Source organism: Sorex fumeus, unplaced genomic scaffold, assembly GCF_029834395.1.
Source record: "Sorex fumeus unplaced genomic scaffold, SorFum_2.1 ptg000061l, whole genome shotgun sequence".
Classification (NCBI taxonomy): domain Eukaryota; kingdom Metazoa; phylum Chordata; class Mammalia; order Eulipotyphla; family Soricidae; genus Sorex; species Sorex fumeus.
The window spans coordinates 21,494,844-21,522,786 of NW_026606118.1; the positions used below are offsets into that span (position 1 = coordinate 21,494,844).

Genomic DNA, 27,943 nt, shown 5'->3' on the forward strand with positions numbered 1-27,943 from the left:
TCGGGCACCACATATGGTCCCCCAAGCACCAGCAGGAGTGAACCGGGTGCACAGAGTCAGAGGAAGTCCTCAACATCGCCGAGTGTGACCCCCCCCCCCCCCCCAAACAAACAAAAGAAAGAGAGAAGGAAGTTCCGGGGCCGGGAGGTTCACACAGAGTCTGGCAGTGAACCTTCTGGGACGTTTCCAGAGGTTTGTCCCTGGGGAGGTGCCTGCCTGGCTAAGGGATTGGGGACCCTACGGTGCACGGCAGCCCCCGTCGTCGCGGGCCAAAAGCGCTCCGGGGGGTCTCGGAACCAGACCGGAGGCAGGTCCTGGCTTCGGGGACACCGGGACTGACCTTGGCTGCGGGGTCATCCCGGGCGCAGGACAGAGCCCTCCGGGGCTCCCAGCCACTCCCCCGCGGCAGCAGGGGCGGGGAGGACCGGGACAGCTGGGTCAGGTGACGGACGCGGAAGGAGCAGGACTCGGGCAGCTGCGGGCAGTACTGGTGGTACCTGCAGCCATGCGTCCCCTTCTGCTGCCCGGGCTGGCGCTGCTGGTGATGCTGCTGCTGCTTCTGCTGCTGCTGCTGCCCGACGCCCGCGGCGCCGCCCGCTACGACCCCACCTGGGAGTCCCTGGACCGCCGCCCGCTGCCCGCTTGGTTCGACCAGGCCAAGTTCGGCATCTTCATCCACTGGGGCGTGTACTCCGTGCCCGGTTTTGGAAGCGAATGGTTCTGGTAAGCTCCCGCCCCCGGCTACCCCCTCCGTGCCCATCCCGGAGGATGGAGGGGAGGGAGGGTGTCCCCGGTGTCCCCAACCCTCATCTCCCCAGCCTCTCACCCGCCTTAGCTTCTCGGTGCTGGGGGCACTTGGGGCGGTGGGGGGGGGGGGGGCGTCAGTGTGCACGATGGTTGGTCTCCAGCGTGGACGGTTTCATCCCTGTCCCGGCGGGCTGCACGGGATCTGGCCACAGCGTCGGCCACGGGTGGTCGCGCTGGTACTGACCAGCCCCGAAGCTGGAAACCCAGAGGCGGGCCTGGAGGCACAGGTTCTTTCTTGCAGGTCCGTTTCCAGACCTGCCAGCCTGAAGTCACACCTCGGAGAAGGCTCTGTGAAGTCTTGGTTCAGCTCTGCACGCTTTTGGGCCCACGTTGCTACTGTGTGTGGCTCTAGGGGTTTTAAAGAAAGAAATAGAGGGGGCTGGAGCGATAACACAGCGGGTAGGGCGTTTGCCTTGCACGCGGCCGACCCGGGTTCAATTCCCAGCATCCCATATGGTTCCCTGAGCACCGCCAGGAATGATTCCTGAGTGCAGAGCCAGGACTGACCCCTGAGCATCAGCAGGTGTGACTCAAAAAGCAAAAAAAAAAAAAAAAAAATTTAAAAAAAGGAAGAAAGGAATAGAGTTCTAGAGTATTGCCCCTTCCCGAAGACCTAGTCGTTGATTGACTTTGGTCCGAAAGATGCACCCCAAAATTATTCTTTAGGTTTTTGACTTGGAAATTTTACTGAAAAATGGGCTTACAACTTGCAGCTGTTTCATTGTTACTGATTTTGCCATGAAATATATTTATCTACATATGCATAAAATAAGAAACCAGTGTATTTATTTAATCTACTTTTTACTGGTCACATTATGTGGTATATATCAGGTGGTCTCCAGCTGGCAAAAGCTTGTACTAAGATTTTCAGTTCTACAGTGGTGGGACCTGGGGGCGTGTTTTTTTTTTTTTTTTTTAAAACTAGGGCATTCTGTTATTTACTTTCAGTGCAATATTTAATCAGTTACAGGAGATATTCAGTGTCTTGTTATAGACGTTTGTTATGTGATTTTGTCCAACTTTAGGCTAAAGTTGTAGCACTGTAGAACTGTCCAGCTGTTATTCATTGATTTGCTCCAGCGGGCCCAGTAATGTCTCCATTGTGAGACTTGTTACTGTGTTTGGCATATCGAATACAACACAGGTAGCTTGCCAGGCTTTGCCATGAGGGAGAGATACTCCCTGTAGCTTGCCAGGCTCTCCAAGAGGGGCGGAGGAATCAAACTCGGGTCGACCGAGTTGGCCTCATGAAAGGCAAATGCCCTATCGCTGTGCTATCGCTAGGCTAAAGTTGTAAATAGCTAAAATTCTAATTGTTCTGAGCAGTTAGGCTGAACAACAGAAGATTATTAAATGCTTTCTTGGGATGGGGGATAGTATAGCACATAAGGCACTTACCTTACTTACCTTGCATGCAGCTGACCGGATTTGATCCTCAGTATCAGGGCCAGAAGTGATCCTTGACTACAGAGCCAAAGTAAGCCTTGAGCATCACCAAGTGTATTTATTTGTGCATTTTGCAAACCAAAAAACACAAATAAATAAAATGCTTTGTTGACTTAGGATATTTCAACAAAACCCATTATAATGGAAGAATACACACACACACACACACACACACACACACACACACACACACACACACCTTGGCACTCATGGTCACTCGGAAGTTCTGCCTCTAGCATCCCACATCTGCTTCTGATTTTCCTGCTACACTAATACAAAACAAAATGATATCTATTTCTGATATCTTAGAAATGCTTTAACCCTGTAGAAAATTCTTTTTTAAATTTTTTTATTTATTTATTTTTTCTATTTTTTGATGAATCGCTGTGAGGTACAGTTACAGACTTATAAACTTTCGTGCTTATGTTTCAGTCATACAGTGATCGAGTACTTGTCCCTCCATCAGTGCCCATTGAAAATTCTTAATCACTGTTTAAGAATTAAGGTTTCCTTTTGTGTTCGCTAACCTTTGGTGATCAGCCCAGTTTGATTCTCTGATTCTCAACGGTCACTGTCACTGTCACTGTCCTCCCATTGTTCATCAATTTGCTCGAGCAGGCCCAGTAACGTCTCCATTGGAGACTTTGTTGTTACTGTGTTTGGCATTTCAAATACGTCACGTGTAGCTTGCCAGGGTCTGCCGTGTGGACGAGATACTCTTGGTAGCTTGCCGGGCTCTCCGAGAGGGGCGGAGGACTCGAACTCGGGTCGGCCATGTTGGCTGCATGCAAGGCAAATGCCCTACTGCTGTGCTATTGCTCCAGCCCATTTAAACCTTTGGTGATCAGCCCAGTTTGATTCTCTGATTCTCAAAGGTAGGGATGAGTTTATCTCTGCTGTCCTTAATGACAGTGCAAATACAAATCAAAATGATGTAAAGTTTACAACAAGTTCCTCTTTTCTTCTGGTCTGAATCACTCTGAGCTGGAGAGTACAGCTTTTTTTTTCCCTTTTGTTTATGGGTCACACCCGGTGATGCAAAGGGGTTACTCCTGGCTTTGCACTCAGGTATTATCCCTGGCGGTGCTTAGGGGACCTTATGGGATGCTGGGAATTGAACCCTGGTCGGCCACGTGCAAGGCCAACACCCTACCTGCTGTGCTATCGATCTAGCCCAAGAGTACAGCTTTAAATTAAACTTAACTGGGAGAAAACCAAAAATTGTTATCTTTGTTCAACTTGCTTTTGTTGCTGGGTGAGAATTGCCTACAACAGACTTGTTTGTCAAATTAAAGAGCTTTTATTAGCCTGCAGGGCCTGAGCGCTAGGGTCTCAGGATAACAAAGAGCCCCTAGGGCCAAGTCCTGGGTAAATTTTAAACATTTCTTATCAAACTCTGCTTGCTACATTCATCAACTTTCTCAATAGCTAATGCTTGCAGACACCTTTACAGTGCAGTAGCTAGATGCTGGTTAGCCTTGGATGGTTAAAGGAATGTTTTTACTTGCCAGCTGAAAAGAGCCCTTGATAGCTACCTCGCCTGGACTTGGGTTTTCTCTGGGCAGCCTGTCCTATGTCCTTGGAGTGTCTCTCCCTGCTTTCCAGCTATCTCTTAGCAGCTGCTTTTCTGCTAACTTGACTTTCCTGTTCACTTTGGGGCACTGGCACCTCATCACACGTTTTCTTTTGTAGTTCATTTTTATCTTAATTATTTTAATTTTAATTTTTTTTTTTTTGGGCAACACCTGGCTGTGCTCAGCCTTACTCCTGACTCTGTGTGCAGGGATGACTCCTAATTCTCTGCTTAAAGATCATACCAGAAAGATAATGCAGTGGTTAAGGCACTTGCATGATTGGAGTTTAATTCCTGGCACCACATATGGTCCCCTGAGCCTCTCGAGGAGTGATCCCTGAGCACAGAGGCACGAGTAATTCCTGAGCACAGTCTTATTTAGTCAAAATAAACACAAAAAACATCTCTGTGGGTCAGTTAGGGTACTTTCACTTAAAGAGTATAGAAAGCAGGGTTGGAGCAATAGCAGAGCAAGTAGGGTGTTCTCCTTGCACGTGGCCGACCCGGGTTCGATTCCCAGCATCCCATATGGTCCCCTGAGCACCACCAGGAGTAATTCCTGAGTGCATGAGCCAGGAGTAACTCCTGTGCATTGCCGAGTGTGACCCCAAAAGCAAAAAAAAGAAAAAATGTATAGAAAGCTTCAATCACGTGTGTAATAATAGGGTCCTATTTTCATCCACAATGAGAAATCTAGAGGAAGTCGGCTTGTGGATGTTATTAAAGACACAGGATCTTTCTTATCCTCAGTCTATTGTCACGTGATGTTGCCCATCTATCCTATCTTCACAAACTCCTGCCCAAGAAGCAAGTAGGCTGTGTTTATAGGGAGGAAACCATTGCTAGAGTCTCTAAGATGACTTTTGTCCCCAGTGTTATTGGCCAGTATGGCTATACCATGGTTGAGATGTAAGCTAGAAAAGTGTTTATCTGATTTTAGGGCATCAAACCAGAATGCCTGTGATGTCATAGGGCTTTCAGTGAAGTCTTCCCATCAGGAAGAAGGACCTGACTTTCTCTGGGCAGAGTAACACTGATGGATGGCTTGGTGCATTCTGTAGAGATCGTGTTCTGAAAGGCGGGGTGAAGAAAAAAAGCAGAAGAGGAGTTAGAGATGGACTTGCGTCTATTTCTTGAGGATAATTACTGCTCAACTTATCTAAAATGTATAATTCTGCTTAATACAACTTTCCTCAAGTAGCTTTGTCCCAACTGTTTATGTTCAATGTAACATTTCTCAGAATGAGTGCATATGCGTTTTCTTTTGTAATTCATTTTTTTTCCCTTTTCGGTCACACCCGGCTATGCACAGGGCCTACTCCCAGGGAAAGAATTCTACCCTATTGTGACCACACCTATGTGTAAGCCCCAACCCCTCATGCTTTGTAATTTAACTAGACTGTAAGAGTGGGCTGGAGGATCAGAATCCAGACTCCAAAGCAAGAGGAGAAAGGGGAGCAGAATCAGAATCCAGACTCCAGAGAAGGAGGATGAAGGGGGATCGAGAAGGAGAATGAAGTAGCATGGGGGAGGAAGAAGCAGGAGGAGAATCAGAGGAGAATGGAGATGGGAATGGAATAAGCTGCAACTAAGACCAACCAGCCTGGCCCTTGTTCCTTCCTTCACCTGTCCTTCGCCATCGACCTCCCTGGGGTTGGGGGAAGTGGCGTGAGACTACCGAACGCGGGCAGTGGGAGAGACAGAGCCGCTGCCGCTGCTGTGTCTTTTTTGAGTTTACACACTCAGCTACTCAGGATCATAGTTCAAAGCTAGAGTTTATGGATGTGGGACTACTTGAACCCTGTGATGCTCAGAACCGCTTGGACTACTGCAGAAGTTCTTGGGAAACACCAGGGTCATATCTTGGTGGACCTCAGGGCTCCCTCAGTCTATATGGGGTCCCACACATGTAAACATGTAACCATGTCCTCTCTTTGGGTATCCATAAAGTTTCTCTAATTTAAAGGCAAAGTTGAGTTAATGGAGAACTGAGAAAGAAAGTTGGATAGTATTTGAGAAAGAGGAATTAGTCAAGGGAGCTTGGGCAATGCTTTCAAAGTGCTTTCATGCATGTTTTCATTGTTTCTGTTCCTCCCCTTAGGTGGTATTGGCAAAAGGAAAAGATTCCAAAGTTTGTGAACTTTATGAAAAACAATTATCCTCCTGATTTCAAATATGGAGATTTTGGACCACTATTTACAGCAAAATTTTTTGATGCAAGTCAATGGGCAGATCTTTTTCAGGCTTCTGGTGCCAAATATATTGTATTAACTTCCAAACATCATGAAGGTAAGTTGGTACAATTCTTGAAAGCCAGGTAATGGTTGTAATAGGTAAAGGTGGTCTGTTGGAAGAAGAAATAAAAGCAAGGCCATCAATTCTCATGTAGGGAGAGCCTTCTTAGGATCAACTCTTAGTGACTACGGGCATTTGCTTCTAAGTCAAGAAAAAACATGCTCCACCCAGTTGAGGGCCATTGTGTGTGTGAAAGATCAGGCCTATCATCATATGATAGAAAAAATAATGAATGATGTTCAAACCCCTTGTATTTTATTTAACAACATTTCCAATATTTGATTAAAGCCATTTGAAGTATATAATTGGAACTCTTTCCTTTCATTCCTCTTCTGTAATGCATTTTGGAAGGCACAAGGGGGGTTTATCTCTAATTTCTATAGTCTATGGATACAGCTAGCTGCATCTTTATAGTCAGTTCTCTGTCCAATGGTGGATAATTTGTTTATGATGAAAATGACCCAGAGTACCTACGTGGAGCTTCTGGGGTGCCCAGAGGCACCAAAGGCATTTGAAAGACATAAGGAAAAATAGAGATTATATTAACCAAGGTACTCTAGAGAAACAGAGCAAATAGGAAGTGTGATACTTAGGAAGATTTTTTTCTAAGAAATTGACCCTCACCATTATGGAGGCTGAGAAATCCAGATCCAGGAAAGCAGGTGGTCTAGGATGGCCTGAGAACCAGGCAGTTGATGGTGTAAATTGTAGAGTTTAAGGGCAGGGGGAGATTGCTGTCTCAGCCTGAAGACTGGCAGAGAGAAAGGATTCTTTATGACACAACCTTTTATCCTACTGCAAGATGAGGCCTCCACATTGGGGGAATAACAATCTGTTTGACTCTGGCCTACTTGTTTATATGTCAGTCTCAGGTTAGAAATGCCCTCATGTGCATGCCCAGAGCAGTTTTTAACCGAATACCTGGACACTCTATTACCTGGTCAAGCTGACATAGAAATGTAACCATCATTCATAATCCTACATTTTAATTGGATACATTCCAGTGTAAAATCATGTATCTGTAGAGGTCGGAGCAATAGTACAGCAGTTAGGGCTTTTGCCTTGCATGCCGCTGACCCAGGTTTGATCCTCGGCATCCCATATCTTTCCCTGAACACTGCTAGGAATAATTTCTGAATGCAAAGCCAGGAGTAACTCCTGAGCATTGCCGGGTGTGACACATCAGACAAAAGGAAAAAAAGTATATATAAAATGAAGGATTGCTGTTGTACCAACCATAGTTGACAATTCCTTTGCATGATCATCTTTGTCTTTTAATAAGAAACTTCTCTCTCTCTCTCTCTCTCTCTCTCTCTCTCTGTGTCTCTCTCTCTCTGGCCTCCCAAGCTTAGGAGTCCCAGCCACCCAAATTGTGATTCTTGGTCAGTGGGCCATGGGCCACCCAGAAGTGCTGGAGGCTCTTAGGGCCACCCCAGTGGTGTTCAGGGGGTCTCCAAGTCTGTACCTAGTGATGCTCAGGGAACCATATAGTGCCAAGTATATGCCCTAACCACTGAACTATCTCCTGGACCTTATAAGAAATTTTATTTAGGGGTTATAGCAATAGTACAGCAGGTAATGCATTTGCCATACATGCTGGGCTGACCCAGATTTGTTCTCAGGCATCCCATATGGCCCCCTGAACACCACCAGAAGTTATTCCTGAGTGCAGAGTCAGGAATTACTCTTGAGCAATGCCAGATATGCATCCCCCCCCTCAAAATAAAAAAAGGAAAGAAAAGAAAAATTTTGTTTAGTCTTCCCCATCCCCACCCCATTCCGCATCCCCAGGGAAGAGCAGGGAATTGGGAAGAATCCAAACCAAAAGCCTGCAATTACCTTAGTACTTTCTCCCTTCGGTCACATTGTAATCTTTTGAAGACTTTTTCTTATGAATGTTTCTCCTGCTGAGATGGATATTTATAAAGTGTATTTGCTTATGAACATGTTGGTTTCCTGCTGTCTAGGGACTTTTACAAGCTGTGTGGCATAAAGTATTATTAGACAGTGGGTTTATTTGAGGAACAAAGACGGCAACTGAATCATACTGTGAGGACAGACGATGGACCACATTTATAAATTTTCTAGGCCTCATGAAGTCAGATGTTCTTGTTGCCAATAACAAAGCTACACTGAGGGAGTATCATTGTGTTGCATTAGCATGGAAGATGAATGTGCTATGAGTGTACTGTGGTGCATCTGAGTGAGAGACCATGGGAGTCAAGGGCCACCTGTCACTGAGGCAGATCAAGTCAAACCCTTCGAAATAAGGTTCTAAATATTAACTCTGTTTTGAAGCTTTACACAAACACCTTTGGAATAAATGTGAACTGTTTTAAGAGCATCTATAAAATGAATCTAGAGTCAATCTTAGACTTGCCCTAATTTGTAGTTCACTAAAAATGGGTGTGAAAATCTTCAGAGTCTTTAAGATTCAGTGTAATGATGACAATGCACTTATGTTCCTGGGTGCTGACTAAAAACGTTGAATGTTTTTATGTGATTTTTATAGTATTTTGGGCTGCCCATAGCTTCCAGTATGTTGATAGAATTATACATGTATATATTTATATATGTTTATCCTGTTGCTTTATACATGGACTTTATCACAGAGCCTCATCCCCAACTCATATTATATAGAAACATCAGGCTCTAAATGCATATTCCTGAGAAATATGAATTTTTTCAAATGATTGTAATTTTTCTCATAATAGTAAATGGTCTCATCCATTTTGTTGGTAGGCAATTCACTTTCAGAAAGTTTCAAGAGTGCATTGACCCTTACACTTTAGAGTAGGAGAAGATTACAAATAGTGGGTATACTTAATTAATTTTGTTGGGAGTCCTTCCAAGCGTTGCTCAGATGAACTGGGTGCCAGCCACTCCTGGTGATACTTGGTCAGCCAGGCTATCAGTTCAATGCAAAGACCTGTAGATCCTCAGGCCCTGTAGTGACAGGGATCTTCAGGACCACCTCTAATGATGACCAAGAGGCCATGTGGTGTCAGGGACTTCTCTGTGTCATCTTGCATGTGCCCTAGTCTCTGTACTATCTTCCCAGCCTGGTGGTGCTCAGTGCTTCCTCCTGGTGGCGTCCAGGGGACCATATGTGGTGCACAGGATTGAATCCAGGTGGAACTTGTGCAAGGCAAACACCACCCCTCACCCCCCACCCCTGATGTACTGTTGCTCTGGCCCCAGTAGATATTTTTAAGGTACAAAGCTTCCGGGGAATAGTGTCCAGCCTCCTCAGTCTTGGTGAACCTGTTGATACTGGCACATACCACACTTGGCTGTGACTTAGTTAACACAAATTGCAGTGCAGAGTCAACATGTTAAATGAATGACAAGGCTAAAAGGTTTGCTCCATGTGAATCACCAGTGTCCTAGGATTTGTGATACTATGAAAGATGTAATCCTGGAAGCAGGAACATATTTTATTTTGTTTGTTTTTGGGTCACATCTGGTGGTATTCAGGGATTACTGCTGGTTCTGTGCTGAGAGATCACTTCTGGTGGGACTGGGGGGACCGTATATGATGTCAGAGATGGAACCGGGGTTGTCTGCATGCAAGGCAAGCCGCCACTTTTACCCACTGCACTATCCCTCAGGCCCAGAAAACATACTTTGACCTTTGGTTTAGAAGATGAATAAGAATTATCAGAGTGTTTTGTAGGTTCTTCAGTTTAAGTCACTGTCATCATTATTTAATGTGGTTGTTGCATAGTTAAGTCAGATGTTTCTGACTTAACTATGATTTGCAGCTGTTGGTGGCTGATTCTGCACCAAGCCCCATGAAACTGGTGGCTGTGATCAGGCAGGAACAGTGCAGACACAGGGATGCGTCTTAACGAGCATTCTAATATGGAAAAGTACAGGCACAATCTGACTTTTAAGGGGTTCCCTGAGAGTGACCTTTAAAAGCTCTAGTTCTACTTTATTTTACATTTTTTTTTTCTTTTAGAGCTATACCTCATGGTCCTCAGGGGCTGGCAGTGGCTCTGTGCTCAGAAGTGACTCCTGGCAGTGATCGGGGATTGGAGGTGGGGAGTCCAGATGTGTGCCAGGAATAGAACTGGGGTCTGTCACATGCAAGGCAAGTGGCAGACTTTTCACTGCCTGTATGATTTATCCATTCCTTATTTCTACTTTGTTAAAATTCACATTTTAGGGGCTGGGGAGATAAACAGAGGGCTGGAATGCATGATCTGTAGTTGGGAAATGTGGGTTTGATCCTGGGCAACACATGGGCCCCCCAAGCACTGAAAAACCAAAAAATAAATTCTCATTTATTTTGGTAAAAGCAGACTATGAAAAAATGCTGCTCAATAACAGTTTATAGACAGAATCGTTTATATGTACACTCTCATTCGGTTGGCGTTTGCTGTGGTGGAAATTTACTGGCAGAAAGCTGACAAGCTCATCGAGGTTTCTAATACACCGTTTCAGGCTTCACCTTGTGGGGTTCGGAACGTTCATGGAACTGGAACTCCGTTGATTTGGGACCAAAGAGGGACATCGTGAAGGAACTTGAGAATGCCATTCGGAACAGAACCGACCTGCACTTTGGACTCTACTATTCTCTTTTTGAATGGTTTCATCCACTCTTCCTCGACGATGCATCCAGTTCATTTCTCAAGCGGCAGTTCCCAGTGTCTAAGATGCAGCCTGAGCTTTACAAATTAGTGACCAAGTACCAGCCTGAGGTCCTGTGGGCAGATGGCGATGGCGACGCCCCAGATTCCTACTGGAACAGCACAGGCTTCTTAGCGTGGCTCTACAATGACAGGTGTGTGTGCCAGGACACTGCTGCAGTGACCTGCAGTGCTGTAAGGACAGGACTTGGTTTGTTTGCAGTCTGGAGAGAAATCTGAAATTGGCCCTGCCCAAGGGGGTCTGGGGGAGCCAGGGGACCCTGAAAGAGGCTGCATGCTGCCATTGGTAGTGGCCAGTTTTATAGGAAAGAAAACTTACACAGGAGTCTTTCTAAAAATATTTTTTAATGAATCACCGTGAGATACAGTTACAGATTTACAACTTTCATGATTACATTTCAGTCCTACAATGATCGAGTACCCATCCCTCCACCAGTGCCCATTCTCCACCACCAATGTTCCCATTATCCTTGGCGCCAACCCCTCCCCATTCTCTCCCTGCCCCCCACCCTCCGCCTCTGTGGCAGGCACATTCCCTTCTACTCTCTCTCTCCTTTGGGGTGTTATGGTTCTCAATATGGGTACTAAGTAGCCATCATGTTCAGTCCATAGTCTACTTTCAGCACACATCTTATCTTTGTTGTTGTTGTTTTTTGCTCTATTAGCCATTTATATGTCATTCGTTAATGAGCTCAAAACTTTTTAAAAATGTATTTATTGCATTTTATTTTTTTCCATTTTTTAAAAAATTGAATCACAGTGATATACACATTTACAAAGTTGTTCATGATTGGATTTCAGTCATATAATGTTCCAACACCCATCTCTCCTTTACCAGTGTACTTTCCCCACCACCAATGGTCCCAGTTCCTCTCCTGCCTCTATGACAGGTAGTTTTCTTCTCTGTCTCTGTCTCTGTCTCTCTCTGTCTCTTTCCTTTTGGGCCTCATGGTTTTCAGTACAGATAATGAAAGGTTATCAGGTACATCACTTTCCCTGTGCTCTTCACCCCACCCCGCACACTCTTGTGGCAAGCTTCCAACCACTGACCTGTCCTCCTGGCCCTTGTTTACCCTCACCTTGATTATTAGTCTCATATATATATTATATATATATATATATATATATATATATATATATCACTGTATCACTGTCAGCCCGTTAAACATCGTATTACTCAAGTGGGTGCCATTAATGTCTCTATTCCTTGCAGCCCTGAGATTTTAGCAGCCTCTTCTTACTTGTCTTTTCCCAACTATTGGAGGCTCTTTCAGGGTCAGGGAAATGAGACCTATTGTCGTTACTGTATTTGGCATATCAAATAAGCCACGGAGAGCTTTCCAGTCTCTGCCCATGCAGGTGGGATACTCTTGGTAGCTTGCCAGGCTCTCCGAGAGGCATGAATGGGTAGGAAGTCTCTTATAATGTGTCTTGTGGCCGCTTTGTGGTCCGGAAAGTGGCCTGGAGCATGGCGGTGGTTGTGAAGTGGAGGTTGGCTGCAGGGCTGGGTCCCTTGGGGTGGGGAGAGCTCTCACATGTTCCACATCCTGGCACAGAGTCCGGTGGCATGGTTCTGGGAGTCTTCTTTTATACTCCCATCTGGGAGGAGCATCCATGAGTTCTGGAGGGTGGCCGGTGAGGAGATTATCTGGTGCCGGCAGGGTGTGGTTTACAGGTATGATCCCTGAGTCACTGGGGACTGGGGGAAGCAGGCAGAGGATCTCTATTCTGATCCATTGAGTCCAGAATCCGAGGTCACAAAGTTTTGCATTATCTGGGTTCCATGGGACTTCATTCTTGAGTGAGGCTCAGCTTGAGCATCCGGAAAGTGGCCTGGAGCATGGCGATAGTTGGGCAGTGGAGGTTGGCTGCTTCGGCTGGGTCCCTTGGGATGGGGAGGGCTCTCACCCACACCACATCCAGAGTCGTAATCCTGTTGGCCCCCTGGTCTCTTCCCAGCCCCCCAGGCCTGGGTCTGTGGGTCAGTCTGGGCCTCGGGAGTGGCCCCCGTGGACACCCACAAATTAAGCTACCAGGAGTATCCCACAAATGAATGCAGTCATTCTAAATCTGTCCCTGTACTCCTTTCACTCGACATGATACTCTTCATGTCCATCCATTTATAGGCAAATTTCATAACTTTGTTTTTCCTAACTGCTACATAGTATTCCATTGTGTAGATGTACCATAGCTTCTTTAACCAGTCGTCTGATTGGCCACCTGAGCAATATTCTCTGCATCCACATGCCAAAATCCTGCCCCGCCTCCCATGAATTTTTTTTGGGGGGGGGTCGGGGACTGGGCCACACCAGTGTTGCTCAGGGATTACTCCTGGCCTTGCGCTCAGAAATTACATGATATTGTGGACATGCAATCAGAAAACCATGAAACTGAGGTTTGATCAAAGTCAAGGTAGTTTCCTCAGCACCAATGGAAGAAGAAATGCATCAGAATCTAAGGGTAGATAGCGTTTAACTGGGTTCAGTCTCCTATAACATCTGGGTGATTTCAGTAACGCCCTGCTTTCCTCAAGGCATATATTCCTTGAATATAGGACAGAAAGAAAATTCTCAGGACAGGAGGAGCCCCCCAAACATCTGCCCCAAATATGTGCCATTCTTGCTCAAAATAAGGAAGAATAACACAGCAACAACTTTGAAATGGTTGAAACTCATCAGTTTGAAGGATTGGACTAGATTCAAGACCATGGGAGACATTTAGTTTTTTGGGTTTCCAACTTTTCAGCTTCTGCTCTGGGGGGTCCCTACTCTGGCAATTGTGTTGATTCCCCACAAAGTTCCTCTAATTTCTTCTCTGGTATCCTTTTGCTCTTCAATGACTTTTGCCACCAAGTCCTTGTCTCCTTGTCTGCCTTCTCTCATTCATCAGCAGCATTCTCCCCGGTTCCTGTGCTTGCCCTCTTGTTTTCCAGCATGTTCCTGGTGGTGTCATTAGTGCCCAAAGTTCTGACAGAGCTTCTCTAGTAAACTTTAAACTGTATGGAGCCAATTTTTTTTTTTTGCTCTTTTTGGTTCACACCCAGCAATGCACAGGGGTTACTCCTGGCTCTGCACTCAGGAATTACTCCTGGCAGTGTTCAGGGGACCATATGGGATGCTGGGAATCAACCTGGGTTGGCTGCCTGCAAGGCAAATGCCCTATCTGCTGTACTATTGCTCCAGCCCTGGAGCCAATTAGAAGTACAAGAAAGAGCCTGGTGACTACTCACAATAGCTAGAATCTAGAAACAACCCAAGAACATATGAGTGGGTAAAGAAGCTATAGTATATCTACACTAAGCAGCTGTTAGGAAAAATGAAGTCATGAAATTGCTTATACATGGATAGACACGGAGAGTATCATGCTGAGTGAAATGAGTCAGAGGTAGATAAATGAGTCAGGAAGAGGAATGAACATAGAATAATTGCTCTCTCTCTCTCTATATATATATATATAGACACATATATATATATATGCAAAACCACAATATGTGAATAATACCCAAAGACAGTGGAAACAAGGGCAAGGGCCAGGGGACTAGTCCATGGTAGGAAACTTGTCATATAGGAGGAGGATGGGGAGTTGTTAGGACAGAGAAGGGACCACTGTGACAATGATAGTTGGAAGTGTTTTCTCTGTACAAGAACCGAGTGCTGAAAGGAGGTAAAGTGATATGTATGATACCCTTTCAGTAACAGTATTGCAAACCACAGTGCATAAAGGAAAATTAGGAGAGAGAGAGAGCGAGCGAGAGAGAGAGCGAGAAGAAAAGTGTCTGCCATAGAGGCAGGCTGGGGTGGAGGATGGGGGGCGTGGCAGGAGGGAAACTGGGAACATTGGTGGCAGGAAGTATTCACTGGTGAAGGGATGGGGATTGGAAATTGTATGACTGAAACTCAATCATGAAGAACTTTGTAGCTGTATACATCATGGTGATTCAATTAAAGAAAAACAGCTTGGTGCCACTTCTCAAAGTGAGGGTGTGTTTTTCCCATGTTCCTCGGGTCCACACAGGGCAGGAGTACAGATACTTAAAACTAAGCGTCCATGACTTTCATTCCCAGAGGAAAGACCAGAGGCCATTTCCTGCCATTTGTGAATCCCGACTGTCTCCTCTAAATTATTTATCATTATTTGATAACTAAGGCTAAGGAGATATTTCATGTCCCAGTGCATTCCATATTGGCAACAGTTGAATTTCTGAGTGCATTTTATTATTTCCACTTTGGACACAACTGTAAGAGAAAGAGAAAGGCTAGACTATAAGTATGAAGGATTCCTCCATCACAGGTGAGAAGCATTTCTGAGTGTAATTCACTTTGGACCCATTCACCATAAAGCCAGGAGGTGGATTGTGGCTTCTGATGAGAGCTGCGTGTGCGGGAGTAGGTACTTGCTTAGAGAGTGGCCGAGCTGGGTCAGCAGAGAGCCAGCCCAGGTCTACTTAACTTCACATCCAAAAACTTTTCATTCCATATGCTACAATTTATTATTCTGGAGTGGACTTCAGTTAGACTTTTATACTGACAGTGGGAAAGTAGTTTTATTCTATCCATAGCTGGAAGTAACAGTGTCAGAACATGTAAGGCTCAGATATGCATCAGTGAAGAGCCACGTGGACAAGTACTGTGTGATTTCCACCATCGTAAGAGTCCGGTTCTCTCCTTGGCTTGGTCCTGAATTACCCATTTTCTCCTCCTTTCCATTCTGGTATCCACTAAGTTATCTCCTTCTCCTTCTCCTTCTCCTTCTCCTTCTCCTTCTCCTTCTCCTTCTCCTTCTCCTTCTCCCATTCCTTCTTCTCTTTCACCTTCTCCCATTCCTTCTTCTCCTTCTCCTTCTCCCATTCCTTTTTCTTTCTCCTCCTTCTCCTACTCCTCTTCTTCCTCCTCCTTCCTTCTTCCTTCTCTTTCTCCTTCTCCTACTCCTCTTCTTCCTCTTCCTTCCTTTTCCTTCCTTCTCCTCCTCCTTCTTCCTCCTTCTTTCTTTTTCTTTCTTCTCCTCTTCATTCTCTCCTTGTTCTCCTTCTCTTCCCTCTCCTCCTCTCCTTTCTCCTTTCCCCCTCTCTCCTCCCTCCTTTCCCCCTCTCTCCTCCTCTCCCCGCCTCTCCTTTCTTCTCCTATCTCCCCTCTTCTCATCTTCTGTTCTTTCCCTCCCCTTTCTTGCTACTGTGGGGACCAGTTCACACACACTTCTGACTCTGGTACTTAACATTTTCCTTGTGATGCTCACTGGAAGCCAAGAATCAGGTTGCAGGTTAAGGTGCTTGCCAGGGGCTGCACTTACTGGCAGTGAGCCACATTCAGAGGTGTTCAGGACTTACACCTGGCTCTGCCCTCAGGGATCGCCCCTGGCAGGCTTGGGGGACCATATGATGTGCTGGGGATTGAACTGGGGATGGCTGTTGGCACATGTAATGGACCTGGAGGTTGAGTGTGAGTAACTTCCGTTTGTAAGCTCTATTTCTCTGGGTCTTCACTAATCAGTCTTAGGCATCCCAAATAATCCAGATTTCTTTTGGAAATAAAACATACCTTCTGTTTCAGCCCAGTTCGAGACACAGTCGTCACCAATGATCGTTGGGCAGCTGGTAGCATCTGTAAGCATGGCGGCTATTACACCTGCAGTGACCGTTACAACCCAGGACATCTTCTGCCACATAAATGGGAAAACTGTATGACAATAGACAAGTTTTCCTGGGGCTTTCGGAGGAATGCTGTCATCTCTGACTATCTCACAATTGAAGAACTGGTGAAGGTACAATAAAATAATCTTTAACCTTTACTGTAAAATTCTTAGGGGTCAGATGGACAGTTCAGGAGGTAAGATGCTAGCTTTGCATGTGGACAATCTGGGTTCTATCTCCCATATTGCATTAGGGCCCCTGAGCACAGCCAGGGGTCATCTGATCACACAGCCAGGAGCAGTTCCTGAGCACAAGTACAAGTTAGACCAAGACTGTCCCAACTTTCCTCCCCCAAACAGGTTCTTAAAAATGTTGATGTGCGAGAATTCTTCTTGTAACTCATATAGTACAAAGGTCTGTAGTCACAGGACATTGTCCTGTCCTTTATGTTTGTTCTAACACACAGGAACTACGTATGCATGTCTAACTACATAAATAAAAATATTAATACGAATTCATGTAGATGAGTGCAGTATTCACAATGGAATTTTAAAATCTAAAATCATATTATGTTTTCTAGCAACTTGTAGAAACAGTTTCATGTGGAGGAAACCTCTTGATGAATATTGGACCCACACCCGATGGTATCATATCTCCAGTTTTTGAGGAACGGTTGAGGCAAATGGGAAGTTGGCTCAAAGTCAATGGAGAAGCCATTTATGCAACCCAGACATGGAGATCCCAGAATGACAGCCTCACCCCGGATGTGTGGTAATTCATTCTTGTACCATTTACTATTTGAACAGAGGTTAAAAATTTTTTAATTTAATTTTATTTATCTATTTTTTTTATTCATCATAGTAAGGTACACACTTAGAAAGCTGTTCATGATTTGAATTTCAGTCAATACCTGTCCCATCACCAGTGCACATTTCCCACCTGCCACCAGTGTCTCCAGTTTCCCCCCTGCTCCCTGCTGCCTACCTCTGTGATAGGCACTCATCTCTGTCTGTCTGTCTGTCTGTCTCTCTCTCTCTCTCTGTCTGTCTCCTTTTGGGCCTTATGGTTTGCAATACAGGTACCGAAAGGTTATCAGGTATATCCCTTTACCTACATTCCATACTCAGTTCCCGTCCAAAATGATCATTTTTAACTCTTGTTGACATACTGGTCCCTTCTCTATTGGCCCCCAGACACTCTTGTGGCCACCTTCCGATAATTGACCAATCCTCAGTATGAGACAAATATCCAAGACCAAGGAAAACAAATAGCTTTTTAAGCTTTCACAGATCTGGCTGGAGGGCTAGATTAGATTTGCATGTGGGAGCCCTGGATTTCATCTGCATGGTCCCCAGAACACAGTACCAGCATTCCATTGGGGGGTGGCTTCCCTCCTCCAAAAGAAATTTCCAGAATGCCTACCTATTCAAAATACTTTCCAAACTTTATTTGCTCTAGAAGAAATGAGCATGTTCTCCTTTGGGGAAGGGCTCCCGAGCAGCTCTTCGAGGGCCTGGGGGGTGACCCCCGCTGATCCTGGGTCTGATACTTCGGTCTATTGCATATGCGAGGCATGTGCTCCAGGCCTTTCATCTGTCTCTCTTGCCTCCAAAAATTAGAATGTTTTTGAATGCTTACTGTTTCAGGCTGAGCTCAGATCATCTCTAGACACCCTCTAACTACATTTTAGTGAAATGTAGTCAGCTTTTAACAAAAACTATAAACAATGCAGAAAAAAGGGATTACTTCTGATTTACCTAGTTAAGTACATTTCATCTTTTTTTTTTCCCCCTGTGATGATGGGGATGCCGTCCAATTCTTCACCCAAGTGCCATATCACTGAGCCACAGCCCTGGCATCAATAAAGTCCACTTTGCCAGTGTTGCATCATGTCTAATTAGCAAGCAAGCAATGGCAGAGGACAGAGAAATCAGTCAAAATAGTAGCATTGTTTAGATTAAAAGTATTATAATTTCTTCATATTATTCTAACATAATCAAGCCTAAGTGAGTCCATATTGCTATCTTCTTTCAACTAGTATTTGTATTGGGGGGGTGTGGTTTATTTGGGGCTACACTTGACAGTGCTCAGGAGTCAGCAACATCTTAAGGCAAATGCTTTCACTTCTGTTCTATCTAGCTCTCTGGTTCTCTTTAAATAGTATTTTTTGGGGGGAGGGGGTGGGGGGACCACACTTAGTGGTGCTTGGGGCCTACTCCTGATTCTGTGCTCAGGGATCACTCCTGACAGAGCTCAAGGGACTATAGAACCCTGCAAGGCAAGTTCCTAGCCTGCTGTACTATTTCTCTGGTTCTTTTAACCAGTTGTTTGTTTTTAAGTCCTGCCTCAGGGTTTTCAAGTGTTTTATATCCCATTGAGTACCAAAATTAGACTTATAAATATATTGGTTTCTGATGTGGGAAGGTCTGTTTTCATAATAGTCCAGAGGTCTTTTTACTTTTTAAAAATCATCTGTCTTGAGACCAGAGAGATTGTACAGGGGTTAAGGCACTTGACTTGCACATGACTAGCTGTCTTTTAATCCCTGGCACTGCCTATATATAGTTTGCTAAACTACATCACTAGAAATTCCTGAACACAGAGCCAGGAGTGAGCCCTGTGCACTGTCGGATGTGGTCCCCAAACACAACCACCAATCACTATCAGCAAAAAAAAAAATCCAAGCAAAAATAAACAAAAACTCCCCAAACCAACCAACAGAAAGTCCCCCAACACTGTTTATGCCACGAGCTCCTAGGAAATGGGTTCTAGCAGCTCAGAATGGTTCCAGCAGTGAGCTTTTCTGGGTGAGGCAGGATGACACCTAACATCCATTCTCTTTGACTTCCTTTTTTCCTCTGATGATTTTCCTTCAGCACTCAGGAACTACTTCTGGTGGTGCTTGGGGGACCATATGGGATGCTGGGAATCGAACCTGGGTCATCCGAGTGCAAGGCAAATGCCCTACCCACTGTGCTATCGCTCCAGCCCCGGCCGAGCTGGGTTCGATTCCTCCGCCCCTCTCGGAGAGCCAGGCAAGCTACCGAGAGTATCTCGCCCCCACGGCAAAGCCTGGCAAGCTACCCATGTTGTATTCATATGCCAAACACAGTAACAATAAGTCTCAAAATGGAGATGTTACTGGGCCCGCTCAAGCAAATTGATGAATAACGGGAGGACAGATTTTTCCTTCATGCGTTTCAGGACACTCTGCTGACTCTCAGAGCATTCATTTTCCTGGCGAGTGTCTCGCCCTTATTTGTTTGCATCCACACCAAGAGCATGCTGGATTCTGGTCTTGGAAACGCTCCCAGTTTTGCCCTGGGAACCCCTGTGGCACATTCCTTTTGAACCCTGCTTATTCCCTTTATGTCCACCATATCATTTTACCTGTCAGTCTGTATGTATGTGGCCAAAGGAACAACTCTGTGTTTTCTAAAACGTCTAGGAAACATATAGCAGGTGTCTGCTCCTCTTTTCCCTTGTGTTGGTCATTTTGAAGATTTATTAGAAGATAACAGTTCTGAGGATGGGAAGCCTGGCCGAGCGGGGGCGAGGAGGGGAGATGGTGTTAACATATATAAATAAGAGTAATATAAGGGAGGCTCTAAAAATTCACCCGGTGTTGCCCACCAAGGTGAATACAACCTGGGCAGGTCGAAGTTAAAACATTAGACTGAATTTTTTGGGGGAACTGACTTGACTTGATTTAAAACAAATCATCAACTTTCTGACAGAAGGCAATCTAGACACCACCCCGTTTAGAATTTGGGGACACGCATGTGGGGAGAAATCCCAAAGAAAATGCAGCAGCAGGCATTTTCCAGAGGCTGGTTTATGAGATTTTGGAATTTGCTTCTCTGCTTCCATTTGACCGTGGGACGTCACTGCATCGAGCAGGATCCTGTTCACGTCTCTCAGTAAAGATAAAAGTCAAGATATCACTGTATCACTGTATCACTGTCATCCTATAGTTCATGGACTTACTCAAGTGGGCACCAGTAACATCTCCATTTGCCCCCCAGTCCTGAGATTTTAGCAGCCTCTCCTTACTCGTCTTTCTCAATGCTGCTGTATTAGAGGCTCATTCAGGGTCAGGGGAATGAGACCCGTTATTAATACTTTTTTTGGCATATTGAATATGCCATGGGGAGCTTGCCAGGCTTGGCCGTGAGAGTGGACTGCTGGGCCATCCGAGAAGCATGTATAACAGCCAAGATATGCTTTGGACTTTTGCTTGTCTCTAAGGAAAGATGAACTCGTGTAATGCTGCTACGAGGATGGACGTGGAGAATATCATACTGAGCATGAATTTAGGAGTGGGATAGATGCAGAATGATTTCTCTCATCTGTGGGATAGTCACTGTCACTGTCACTGTTTTCCCATTGTCATCGATTCACTCGAGCGGACAGCAGTTACGTCTCCATGGTGAGACTTGTTACTGTTTTTGGCATATCAAATACATCACGGGTATATTATATATTTTTTTAAAAAGCATAGTAGGGTAGTAGGGAAATTGGGTTGGAGTGATAGCACAGCAGGTAGGGTGTTTGCCTTGCATGCAGCCAACATGGCCGAGCTAGGTTCGATTCCTCTGCCCCTGTTGGAGAGCCCAGCAAGCTACCGAGAATATCTCACCCGCATGGCAAAGCCTGGCAAGCTACCTGTGACATATTCGATACGCCAAACACAGTAACAACAAGTCTCACGATGGAGACATTACTGGGCCCGCTTGAGCAAATCAATGAACAACAGGAGGACAGTAGGGAAATTACAATTGCCCCAAGGCAGCAGAAACTGAGAACTAATCTTTAGGGAGTATATCACTACAGAGGTCTTTAGGATGGAGCATATCACTAAAGTGGAAGGAAGTAGACCCTGGTGGAGGGTATGGGGTTGGAATGTTTAATACATGGAAACCTTGCCATTATCAATACCGCAAATCACGATGCCTAAAATAAAATTAAAAGAATGAAAGCCAAGATACTTACTAAGGCCTTTAAAGTCCTGTGTCTGTTCCTGCTGGATCCATATCCCCAGAAGCCCTGCTTGTCCTCCTCTCTGCAGAAGCCCTGTCTGCTTGGCTTCCCAGGATGGTGCCCCAGGCTGCCCTTCCTGGCTGGACCAGCTAGGTCACCAGGTCTCCGTTAAACTCTGGATTATCGCCCTCGATGAGTTGTTGCTCCTGTAACTACTCTTAACAGAATTCTGGTGATTTTCATATCGGTGTTCTCAGTCAAAATGCTATGGGGCATGCACTGAAATGTAAGGCGTGATTTTACTATCGCTATGTTTTTGTTTCCTGTCCCTCTCTCCTTGCAGAATTTTTTAAAAAATTTATTTATCGAATCACAGTGAGAACAGTTACAAAGCTTTCAGGTTTCAGTCTCACTCATACAATGATCAAACACCCATCCCTTCACCAGTTCATATTTTCCACCACCAAGAACCTCAATATACTCCCCATCCCACCCCTCCCCATGCCTATGAGGCAGATGATTTCCACTTAACTCTCTCTCTACTTTGATTATATTCATTATTTCGACAAAAGATGCACCATCATTATTTGGAATTTCCCCCCAACAATCAAACCTGCTGAAAAGGCATCATGAAATAATGTGTTTTCTATTGCTGATTATGAAGACTATATGATGTCGTGTGGCCGCTATTGCAGCAGTGCAATTTTGGATTTCTGATGTTTTACTAATTAAGTCTGGAGGGATTTCTGCCAATAGCCAGATAATTATGAGATTGGTTTCTGTGCGTCTGGTGCCATGGCAGTGCCAGAAAGCTACTTGTGGGAGACAACTCGTGGTCTCGGCTGGGTGAGAAGGACGTGCCGGTTCCACCCCCCTATCCCATGAAGCTGCAGTTGCCCCATCACTGCCAGCTCAAAACTAGCTGATGCGGTGGCCATCATGCCATGGGGGGGCGGGGGGGAAGGCAGAAGAGACAGATACCCTTTCCCTCCTGTGGGGGCACAGCGCCGTAGCTTACTGCATAGTCCATTCACATTTCTGCCAAAAACTGGTGGGTTCCGAATTAGGTTCCTGTGCCTCTGGGGCTATGGCCGTGCTGGAGAGCCACTTGTGGGGGTCAACTCTCAGCCTCGGCAGGGTGGAAAGGACATGCCAGTTCGCCGCCTACCCCCATCCCATGAGGCCACAGTTGCCCTGTCACCGCTGTCTCATACCTGACTGTCCAATAAGCTCTGAGGCAGTGGCCACCGTGCCACCAGGGGCGGCGGGGGGGGGGGGGGGGGGGGCGGGGGGAGGGAATCTCTTACAGAAATTTGTCCCCTCTCCTTTGCTGCTCTCTTCCCTTTCTTTGGTGCCCTGGCCTTACACATGGAAATGGAAGACAGAAGCTGTCCCACTGAGCTACACCCACCCCACCCCTCACCCCAGCATGCTGCTCATTGTTTTAGTCATACTTTAGGCCTGACTCTTACCAGTAACTGCATTTCTTGCATGATGTCATTCTGCAGTATTCTATTACTATCCTGCCACTATCTCTTAGATTTCAGCTCTCTCCACATAGCACTCAGCTTCTGAGGCATTTATGATCCACTGATCGTTCTCATCCTTGATTGTTTTCTGTCTCTTAGCCCTCTCAGTTCTTTGGTTCTTGCTCCGGGTCAGATTCTGTAATCCGTAAAAGTTCCCATCAATTGGGGATGTTTGCTCCATTGTCCCTCCATTATCCATCCCTGTCTTGGCTTTGATTAAAATTTCAACTGTAATTAAATTTAGTTCTATCCTCCCGGCTCTCTCTCTCTCTCTCTCTCTCTCTCTCTCTCTCTCTCTCTCAGTCCCAGGTTGGCATCATTTGCATAAAGAGGCTCCTTGCTGAGGGTAATGTGATCCCTTGTTAAAATGGCTCAATCCTGCTGATCAAAACCTTCACATTTGCTGCCAGTGGCCACCTCCCTCCCTCTGGTGTGAGCTCAGAACAGGAAATACGCATCCTTGTTTCCTGTTGCTTCTCTTACATGGTGCACAGTGCTCAGCACAGCACTGTCCCAGACCTTTGAGTGTAGGAGCATAAGAAACTGAAGCAGCAGGTGGAAAACCATCTGCTCTTGTATCCTCCCCTGGAGCTCACGTTCCTCCTGCCTATTTCCAAGCTACCTGAAAAGGGGCAGTTGAAGGACAGTCCTTGTTCCAAAAAGTCCTTGTTTCACGAATTTCCCTTTCAGTATTGGTAACTGGGTGGAAGGAATAGTGGGGCTTTGCAGGCTACCATGGGGCTATTTTCCCTTTCCTCTAGCAGTGAGGACATTGATCAGTACTGACTAAGATGGGAGAACCTCTATTAAGTTTTACCAAACTTAACCCATGATGAGAAACATCACTGTGATTCCTACCTTTGACCAGGTACACATCCAAACCTCAAGAAAAATTGGTCTACGCCATGTTTCTAAATTGGCCTGTATCAGGAAAACTGTCTCTTGGAGAACCCAAAGCTACTGAGGGGGCAACAGAGGTAAGAGGAATTTTATTTTTTATTATTATTTTTTTGTTTATTTAATTTTGGGCCTCATAGGCAAAACTTAAGGAGTTGGGGACCACTCCCAGTGATATCCCATCAACTGGGCAGGTGGCTCAGGAGTGAGGGCCATGATGTGGTGTTGCTCAGGCCACAATGCCACATCTGGTGATTTTCCAGAGCCCACCTGGTACCGGAGATGGAATCTGGGTTGGCCACAAGAGTGTCCTGTGTGCCCTGACTCCTGGACTCTCTTCCTTTGAAATTGTTTTCTTTGAAATTGTTGGTATTTTCTTCGAAATTGTTGGTAGATGATCCTGACTAAAAACACAATTTTTGAAAGGAAAAATTAAAAAAATGTTTAAATATGCATTTCCTCTTGTATATTTATGACAATTTTAAAATAAGTTTCATTATGGTGGTAGAGTGATCGAACAGCAGGTAGGGTGCTTGCCTTGCATACGGCCAACCTGGGTTCAATATCCCTGGCACCACATTCTGTCCTTAGAACCCCACTAGGAGTGATCCCTGAGCACTTCTGGGTATGGTCCAGAACAAAAACGTTTCATCTTGGCAATATTTGCCCAAACTGTTTGGCAATTTATCTCCTAGAGAACTAAATTCTTACACCAAAGCTACACAAGTTTCTGGCATGTGAAGGTAAGCTGATGTTCTTCATCCTAATGAGGGACATTAAGCATCCCATTAAATGTTGAGGTTGCCTACACTTGAGTGATTTTATCCATCCAATTGGAATTCAGATTATTTTCAGTAGCCATCCCAGAACACATCTGAATGAAAACAAGATATCATGGACCTGTTATTTTATATTCCTAACAAGTCTTAGGTAAAGCAAAGAATAATCTAGCAGTTGTAGCAATCAGGCCTGGTGTGCTGGTGTGAGTCTTCTTAGTATATTTTATAGTGGCTTCTTTAAGACATTGACTATATATAGTCATTGACTATATATATATATATATAGCTATCCACATTATCAGAGTATAGGAGTGGCCACTATATATATATATATATATATATATATATATATATATATATATAGTCAATGTCTTAAAGAAGCCATTATATATATGCTTTTATATATATATGTATATATATGCTTTTCCTTTTTCTTTCTTCTTTTCTTTTTGGCTTTTTGGGCCACACTTGGCAGTGCTCAGAGCTTACTTCTGACTCTGCACTCAAGAATCACTCCTGGTGGGAGAATCATATGGGATGTTTGGGATCAAATCTGAGTGAGCTACATGCAAGGCAAGCACCCTACTCACTGTACTTTTGCCCCAGCTCATTTCTGCTTTTGGCATTCCTGTTCTAACACTTAAGGTTGATCAGGAAGATAAGACTATGGTGTTCAAATCTCCTACTTAATTATAGCTTAATGCCTTGGATATGACATTTTGTCTACATTTTCTCTGGCCCCTATCGATACTGTGATGGGAAATTCATGGGTTTTGCTTTCGTACTGCTCTAGTGTTCTGGTTCAAGATTTCCCTAGATATGTAGGTAACTACATATATTTAAATGGACTTGGTATAAGACGAAAGAGTTACAGTAGCTATTGATCATGCTTCTATATTTGTTATTGGTGGAGGTTGTTGGAAATTCAGGGGAGAAAGAGCTTCTGCAGAGAGAGTGAACCTCTTACCAAACATGTCTGAGGAGAACTGAGCAGGCATTCATTGAACAGATTGATTCCAGAGTCGCCGTCCCTGCTTTTTAGCATTTGCCTGACCCTGACACTATTCAGGCTTTACAATTCTCCTTCCCAGCTCCTGCACACTTTAAGAGTTTCCTGCCTCAGAGCAGCAGAGGATGTACGCACTTATTTAGACTAAGGGTTAAAACAGCTTGTGAACCTCTAAATCCAACACTGTCCAACACTATCCTCCCGCTGTTCATTGATTTGCTCGAGTGGGCACCAGTAATGTCTCACAACAAATTGTGAGACTTGTTGTTACTGTTGTTTGGCATAAGGAATACATCATGGATAGCTTGCCAGGCTTTGCCGTGTGGGTGAGATACTTTCAGTAGATACTCCCCGAGAGGGGTGGAGAAATTGAACCTGGGTCGTCCACGTGCAAGGCAAACGCCCTACCCGCTGTGCTATCACTATAGTGCTTTTTTAGAAATCTCAGGCAAGTGGGTCAATGAGAGATACACTTGAAAAACATATATTTTTTTTTGTATTTTCAATTACAGGTGAAACTACTGGGACACGGACAGCCTCTTCCCTGGACACCTTTGAAGCTAGGTGGCATTGTGGTAGAGCTGCCACGGCTCACCGTTGAAGAACTGCCTTGTAAATGGGGATGGGCCCTGGTACTAAAGAATGTGGGCTGATTTGTAGTGGAGTGGACTGGACTGTGACGTAAACATAAAATTGCTTCAGAAAAGTACAGTAGCTATTTTGGCAGTCCAGCCTTTCTTCCTTGTATTCGTCAATCAATTCACCTCAAACCATCCCCCTCCTGCCCCCACCCCCCAGTTACCCATGAAATGATCCATTTTGAACTCTCTGGTACATTTTGTCATGGAAGCTTCTTCATTTGGGGCATATTTCCAGAGAAATTTGGACGCAAGAATTTTGGAAACGTAGCTAGGAGATGGCAGTATTAAGGACTAAAATGTGCTTCTTGCCAAACTCATATGTTGAAGTCTTAACCCCCAAGGGGACTGGTTTTGGATTAATAGCTCATAGAGTCCCATATGCAATGAATTGTAAGGGTGAGGCTCTTACGTGACAGGACATGACTCCCTTGGAAAGGAAGCCATCGAGGAGAAGGAAGCCATAGAGAGCTAGTACAGCAGGTAGGGCACTTGCCCTGCATGTAGCCCACCAAGTTTAGATCCCTGGCACACTTCATGGTCCTCTGATCCCTGCCAGGAGTGATCCCTGAGTGCAAGAGTAAGCCCTGAGCACTGCCACCTGTGGCATACAAGACAAGACAGCAAAACCCAAAAGTCAGCAAACAAACAAACAAACAAAAAAAAAAACAACCAACCAAACAAAAATTACTGTTTAAGGCACCTACTTTGCTAGCAGCCCTAGCAGATGGATATGAGTGCTAAGCATGTAATTCATTTCACCAGACTTCAAATGCTTCTAAGGACTTGTCTTTTTATTGGAAATGGTGCCAGTGCTTTAGAGGGGAGGGGGTAGACTGTGCTCTAGCACTGAACTGCATTTCTGCTCTACCCCATTTACTTTTTCACTCTTGGGAATAAATTTATATTTAAAAATATACAGAAAAGCTGACAGGTAAAATCACGGTTCAGATCATTACTATTTTAGTATCTATTTCAGGTTTTTTTTCCTTTTTTTTGGTAGTGAAAGGGCTGTGGGATTTGGGTTACAGATCTAATTTTTTTGTAGAGGGGCTAACTGAGGTTTTAAAAAATTATTATTTTGCTGTTTTGGACCACACCTGGCAGTGCTCAGGGGTCACTCCTGAGTTTGCATCCAGGAATTACTACTGATGGTGCTCTGGGATGCTAGGGATAGAACCCAAGTTGGCTGCGTGCAAGACAAGTGCCCTCCCTGCTGCACTACTGCTCAAGCCCCCTGTAGCTGTGCTAATAAATAATCATTCTTACTGTGTTTTCTTTGAAGTGAATCACTGTATCACTGTCATCCCATTGTTCATCGATTTCCTCGAGCAGGCACCAGTAATGTCTCCATTTGCTCTAGTTCTGAGATTTTAGCAAGTGCCACACTGGAGGCTCTTTCAGGGTCTGGAGAATGAGACCCATCATCGTTACTGGGGTTTGGCATGTCGAATACACCACAGGGAGCTTGCCAGACTCTGCCGTGTGGGCAGGATACTCTCGGTAGCCCGCTGGGTTATCCGAGAGCGAGAACTATACAATAGTGAGTCCCCAGAGCTTCCAGGAGCTTAGTTTTATAGTCTCTGGGTCTTGGCTGTGATGGGATTACACGGCACTGGGGGCAGTTTGTGGGTGTAACTGCTCAGCTACTGGAAGATGGGGGATATGGGTGGAGGAGGCCCAGTCCCAATCTGAGCAGCCTTGGAGAT

At 45.1% G+C, this 27,943-nt stretch overlaps 1 protein-coding gene across 1 annotated transcript; it reads left to right on the forward strand.

The window, feature by feature from the left end:
• Positions 1 to 490: 490 nt before the first annotated feature.
• FUCA2 (alpha-L-fucosidase 2) lies at positions 491 to 27,507 on the forward strand. Its single transcript, XM_056126052.1, has 7 exons — positions 491 to 723; positions 5,928 to 6,115; positions 10,571 to 10,910; positions 16,323 to 16,533; positions 16,983 to 17,173; positions 23,780 to 23,888; positions 26,109 to 27,507. The coding sequence occupies exons 1-7, from the start codon at positions 506 to 508 to the stop codon at positions 26,247 to 26,249; spliced, it is 1,398 nt and encodes a 465-aa protein (XP_055982027.1). The 5' UTR covers positions 491 to 505; the 3' UTR covers positions 26,250 to 27,507.
• Positions 27,508 to 27,943: the final 436 nt, after the last annotated feature.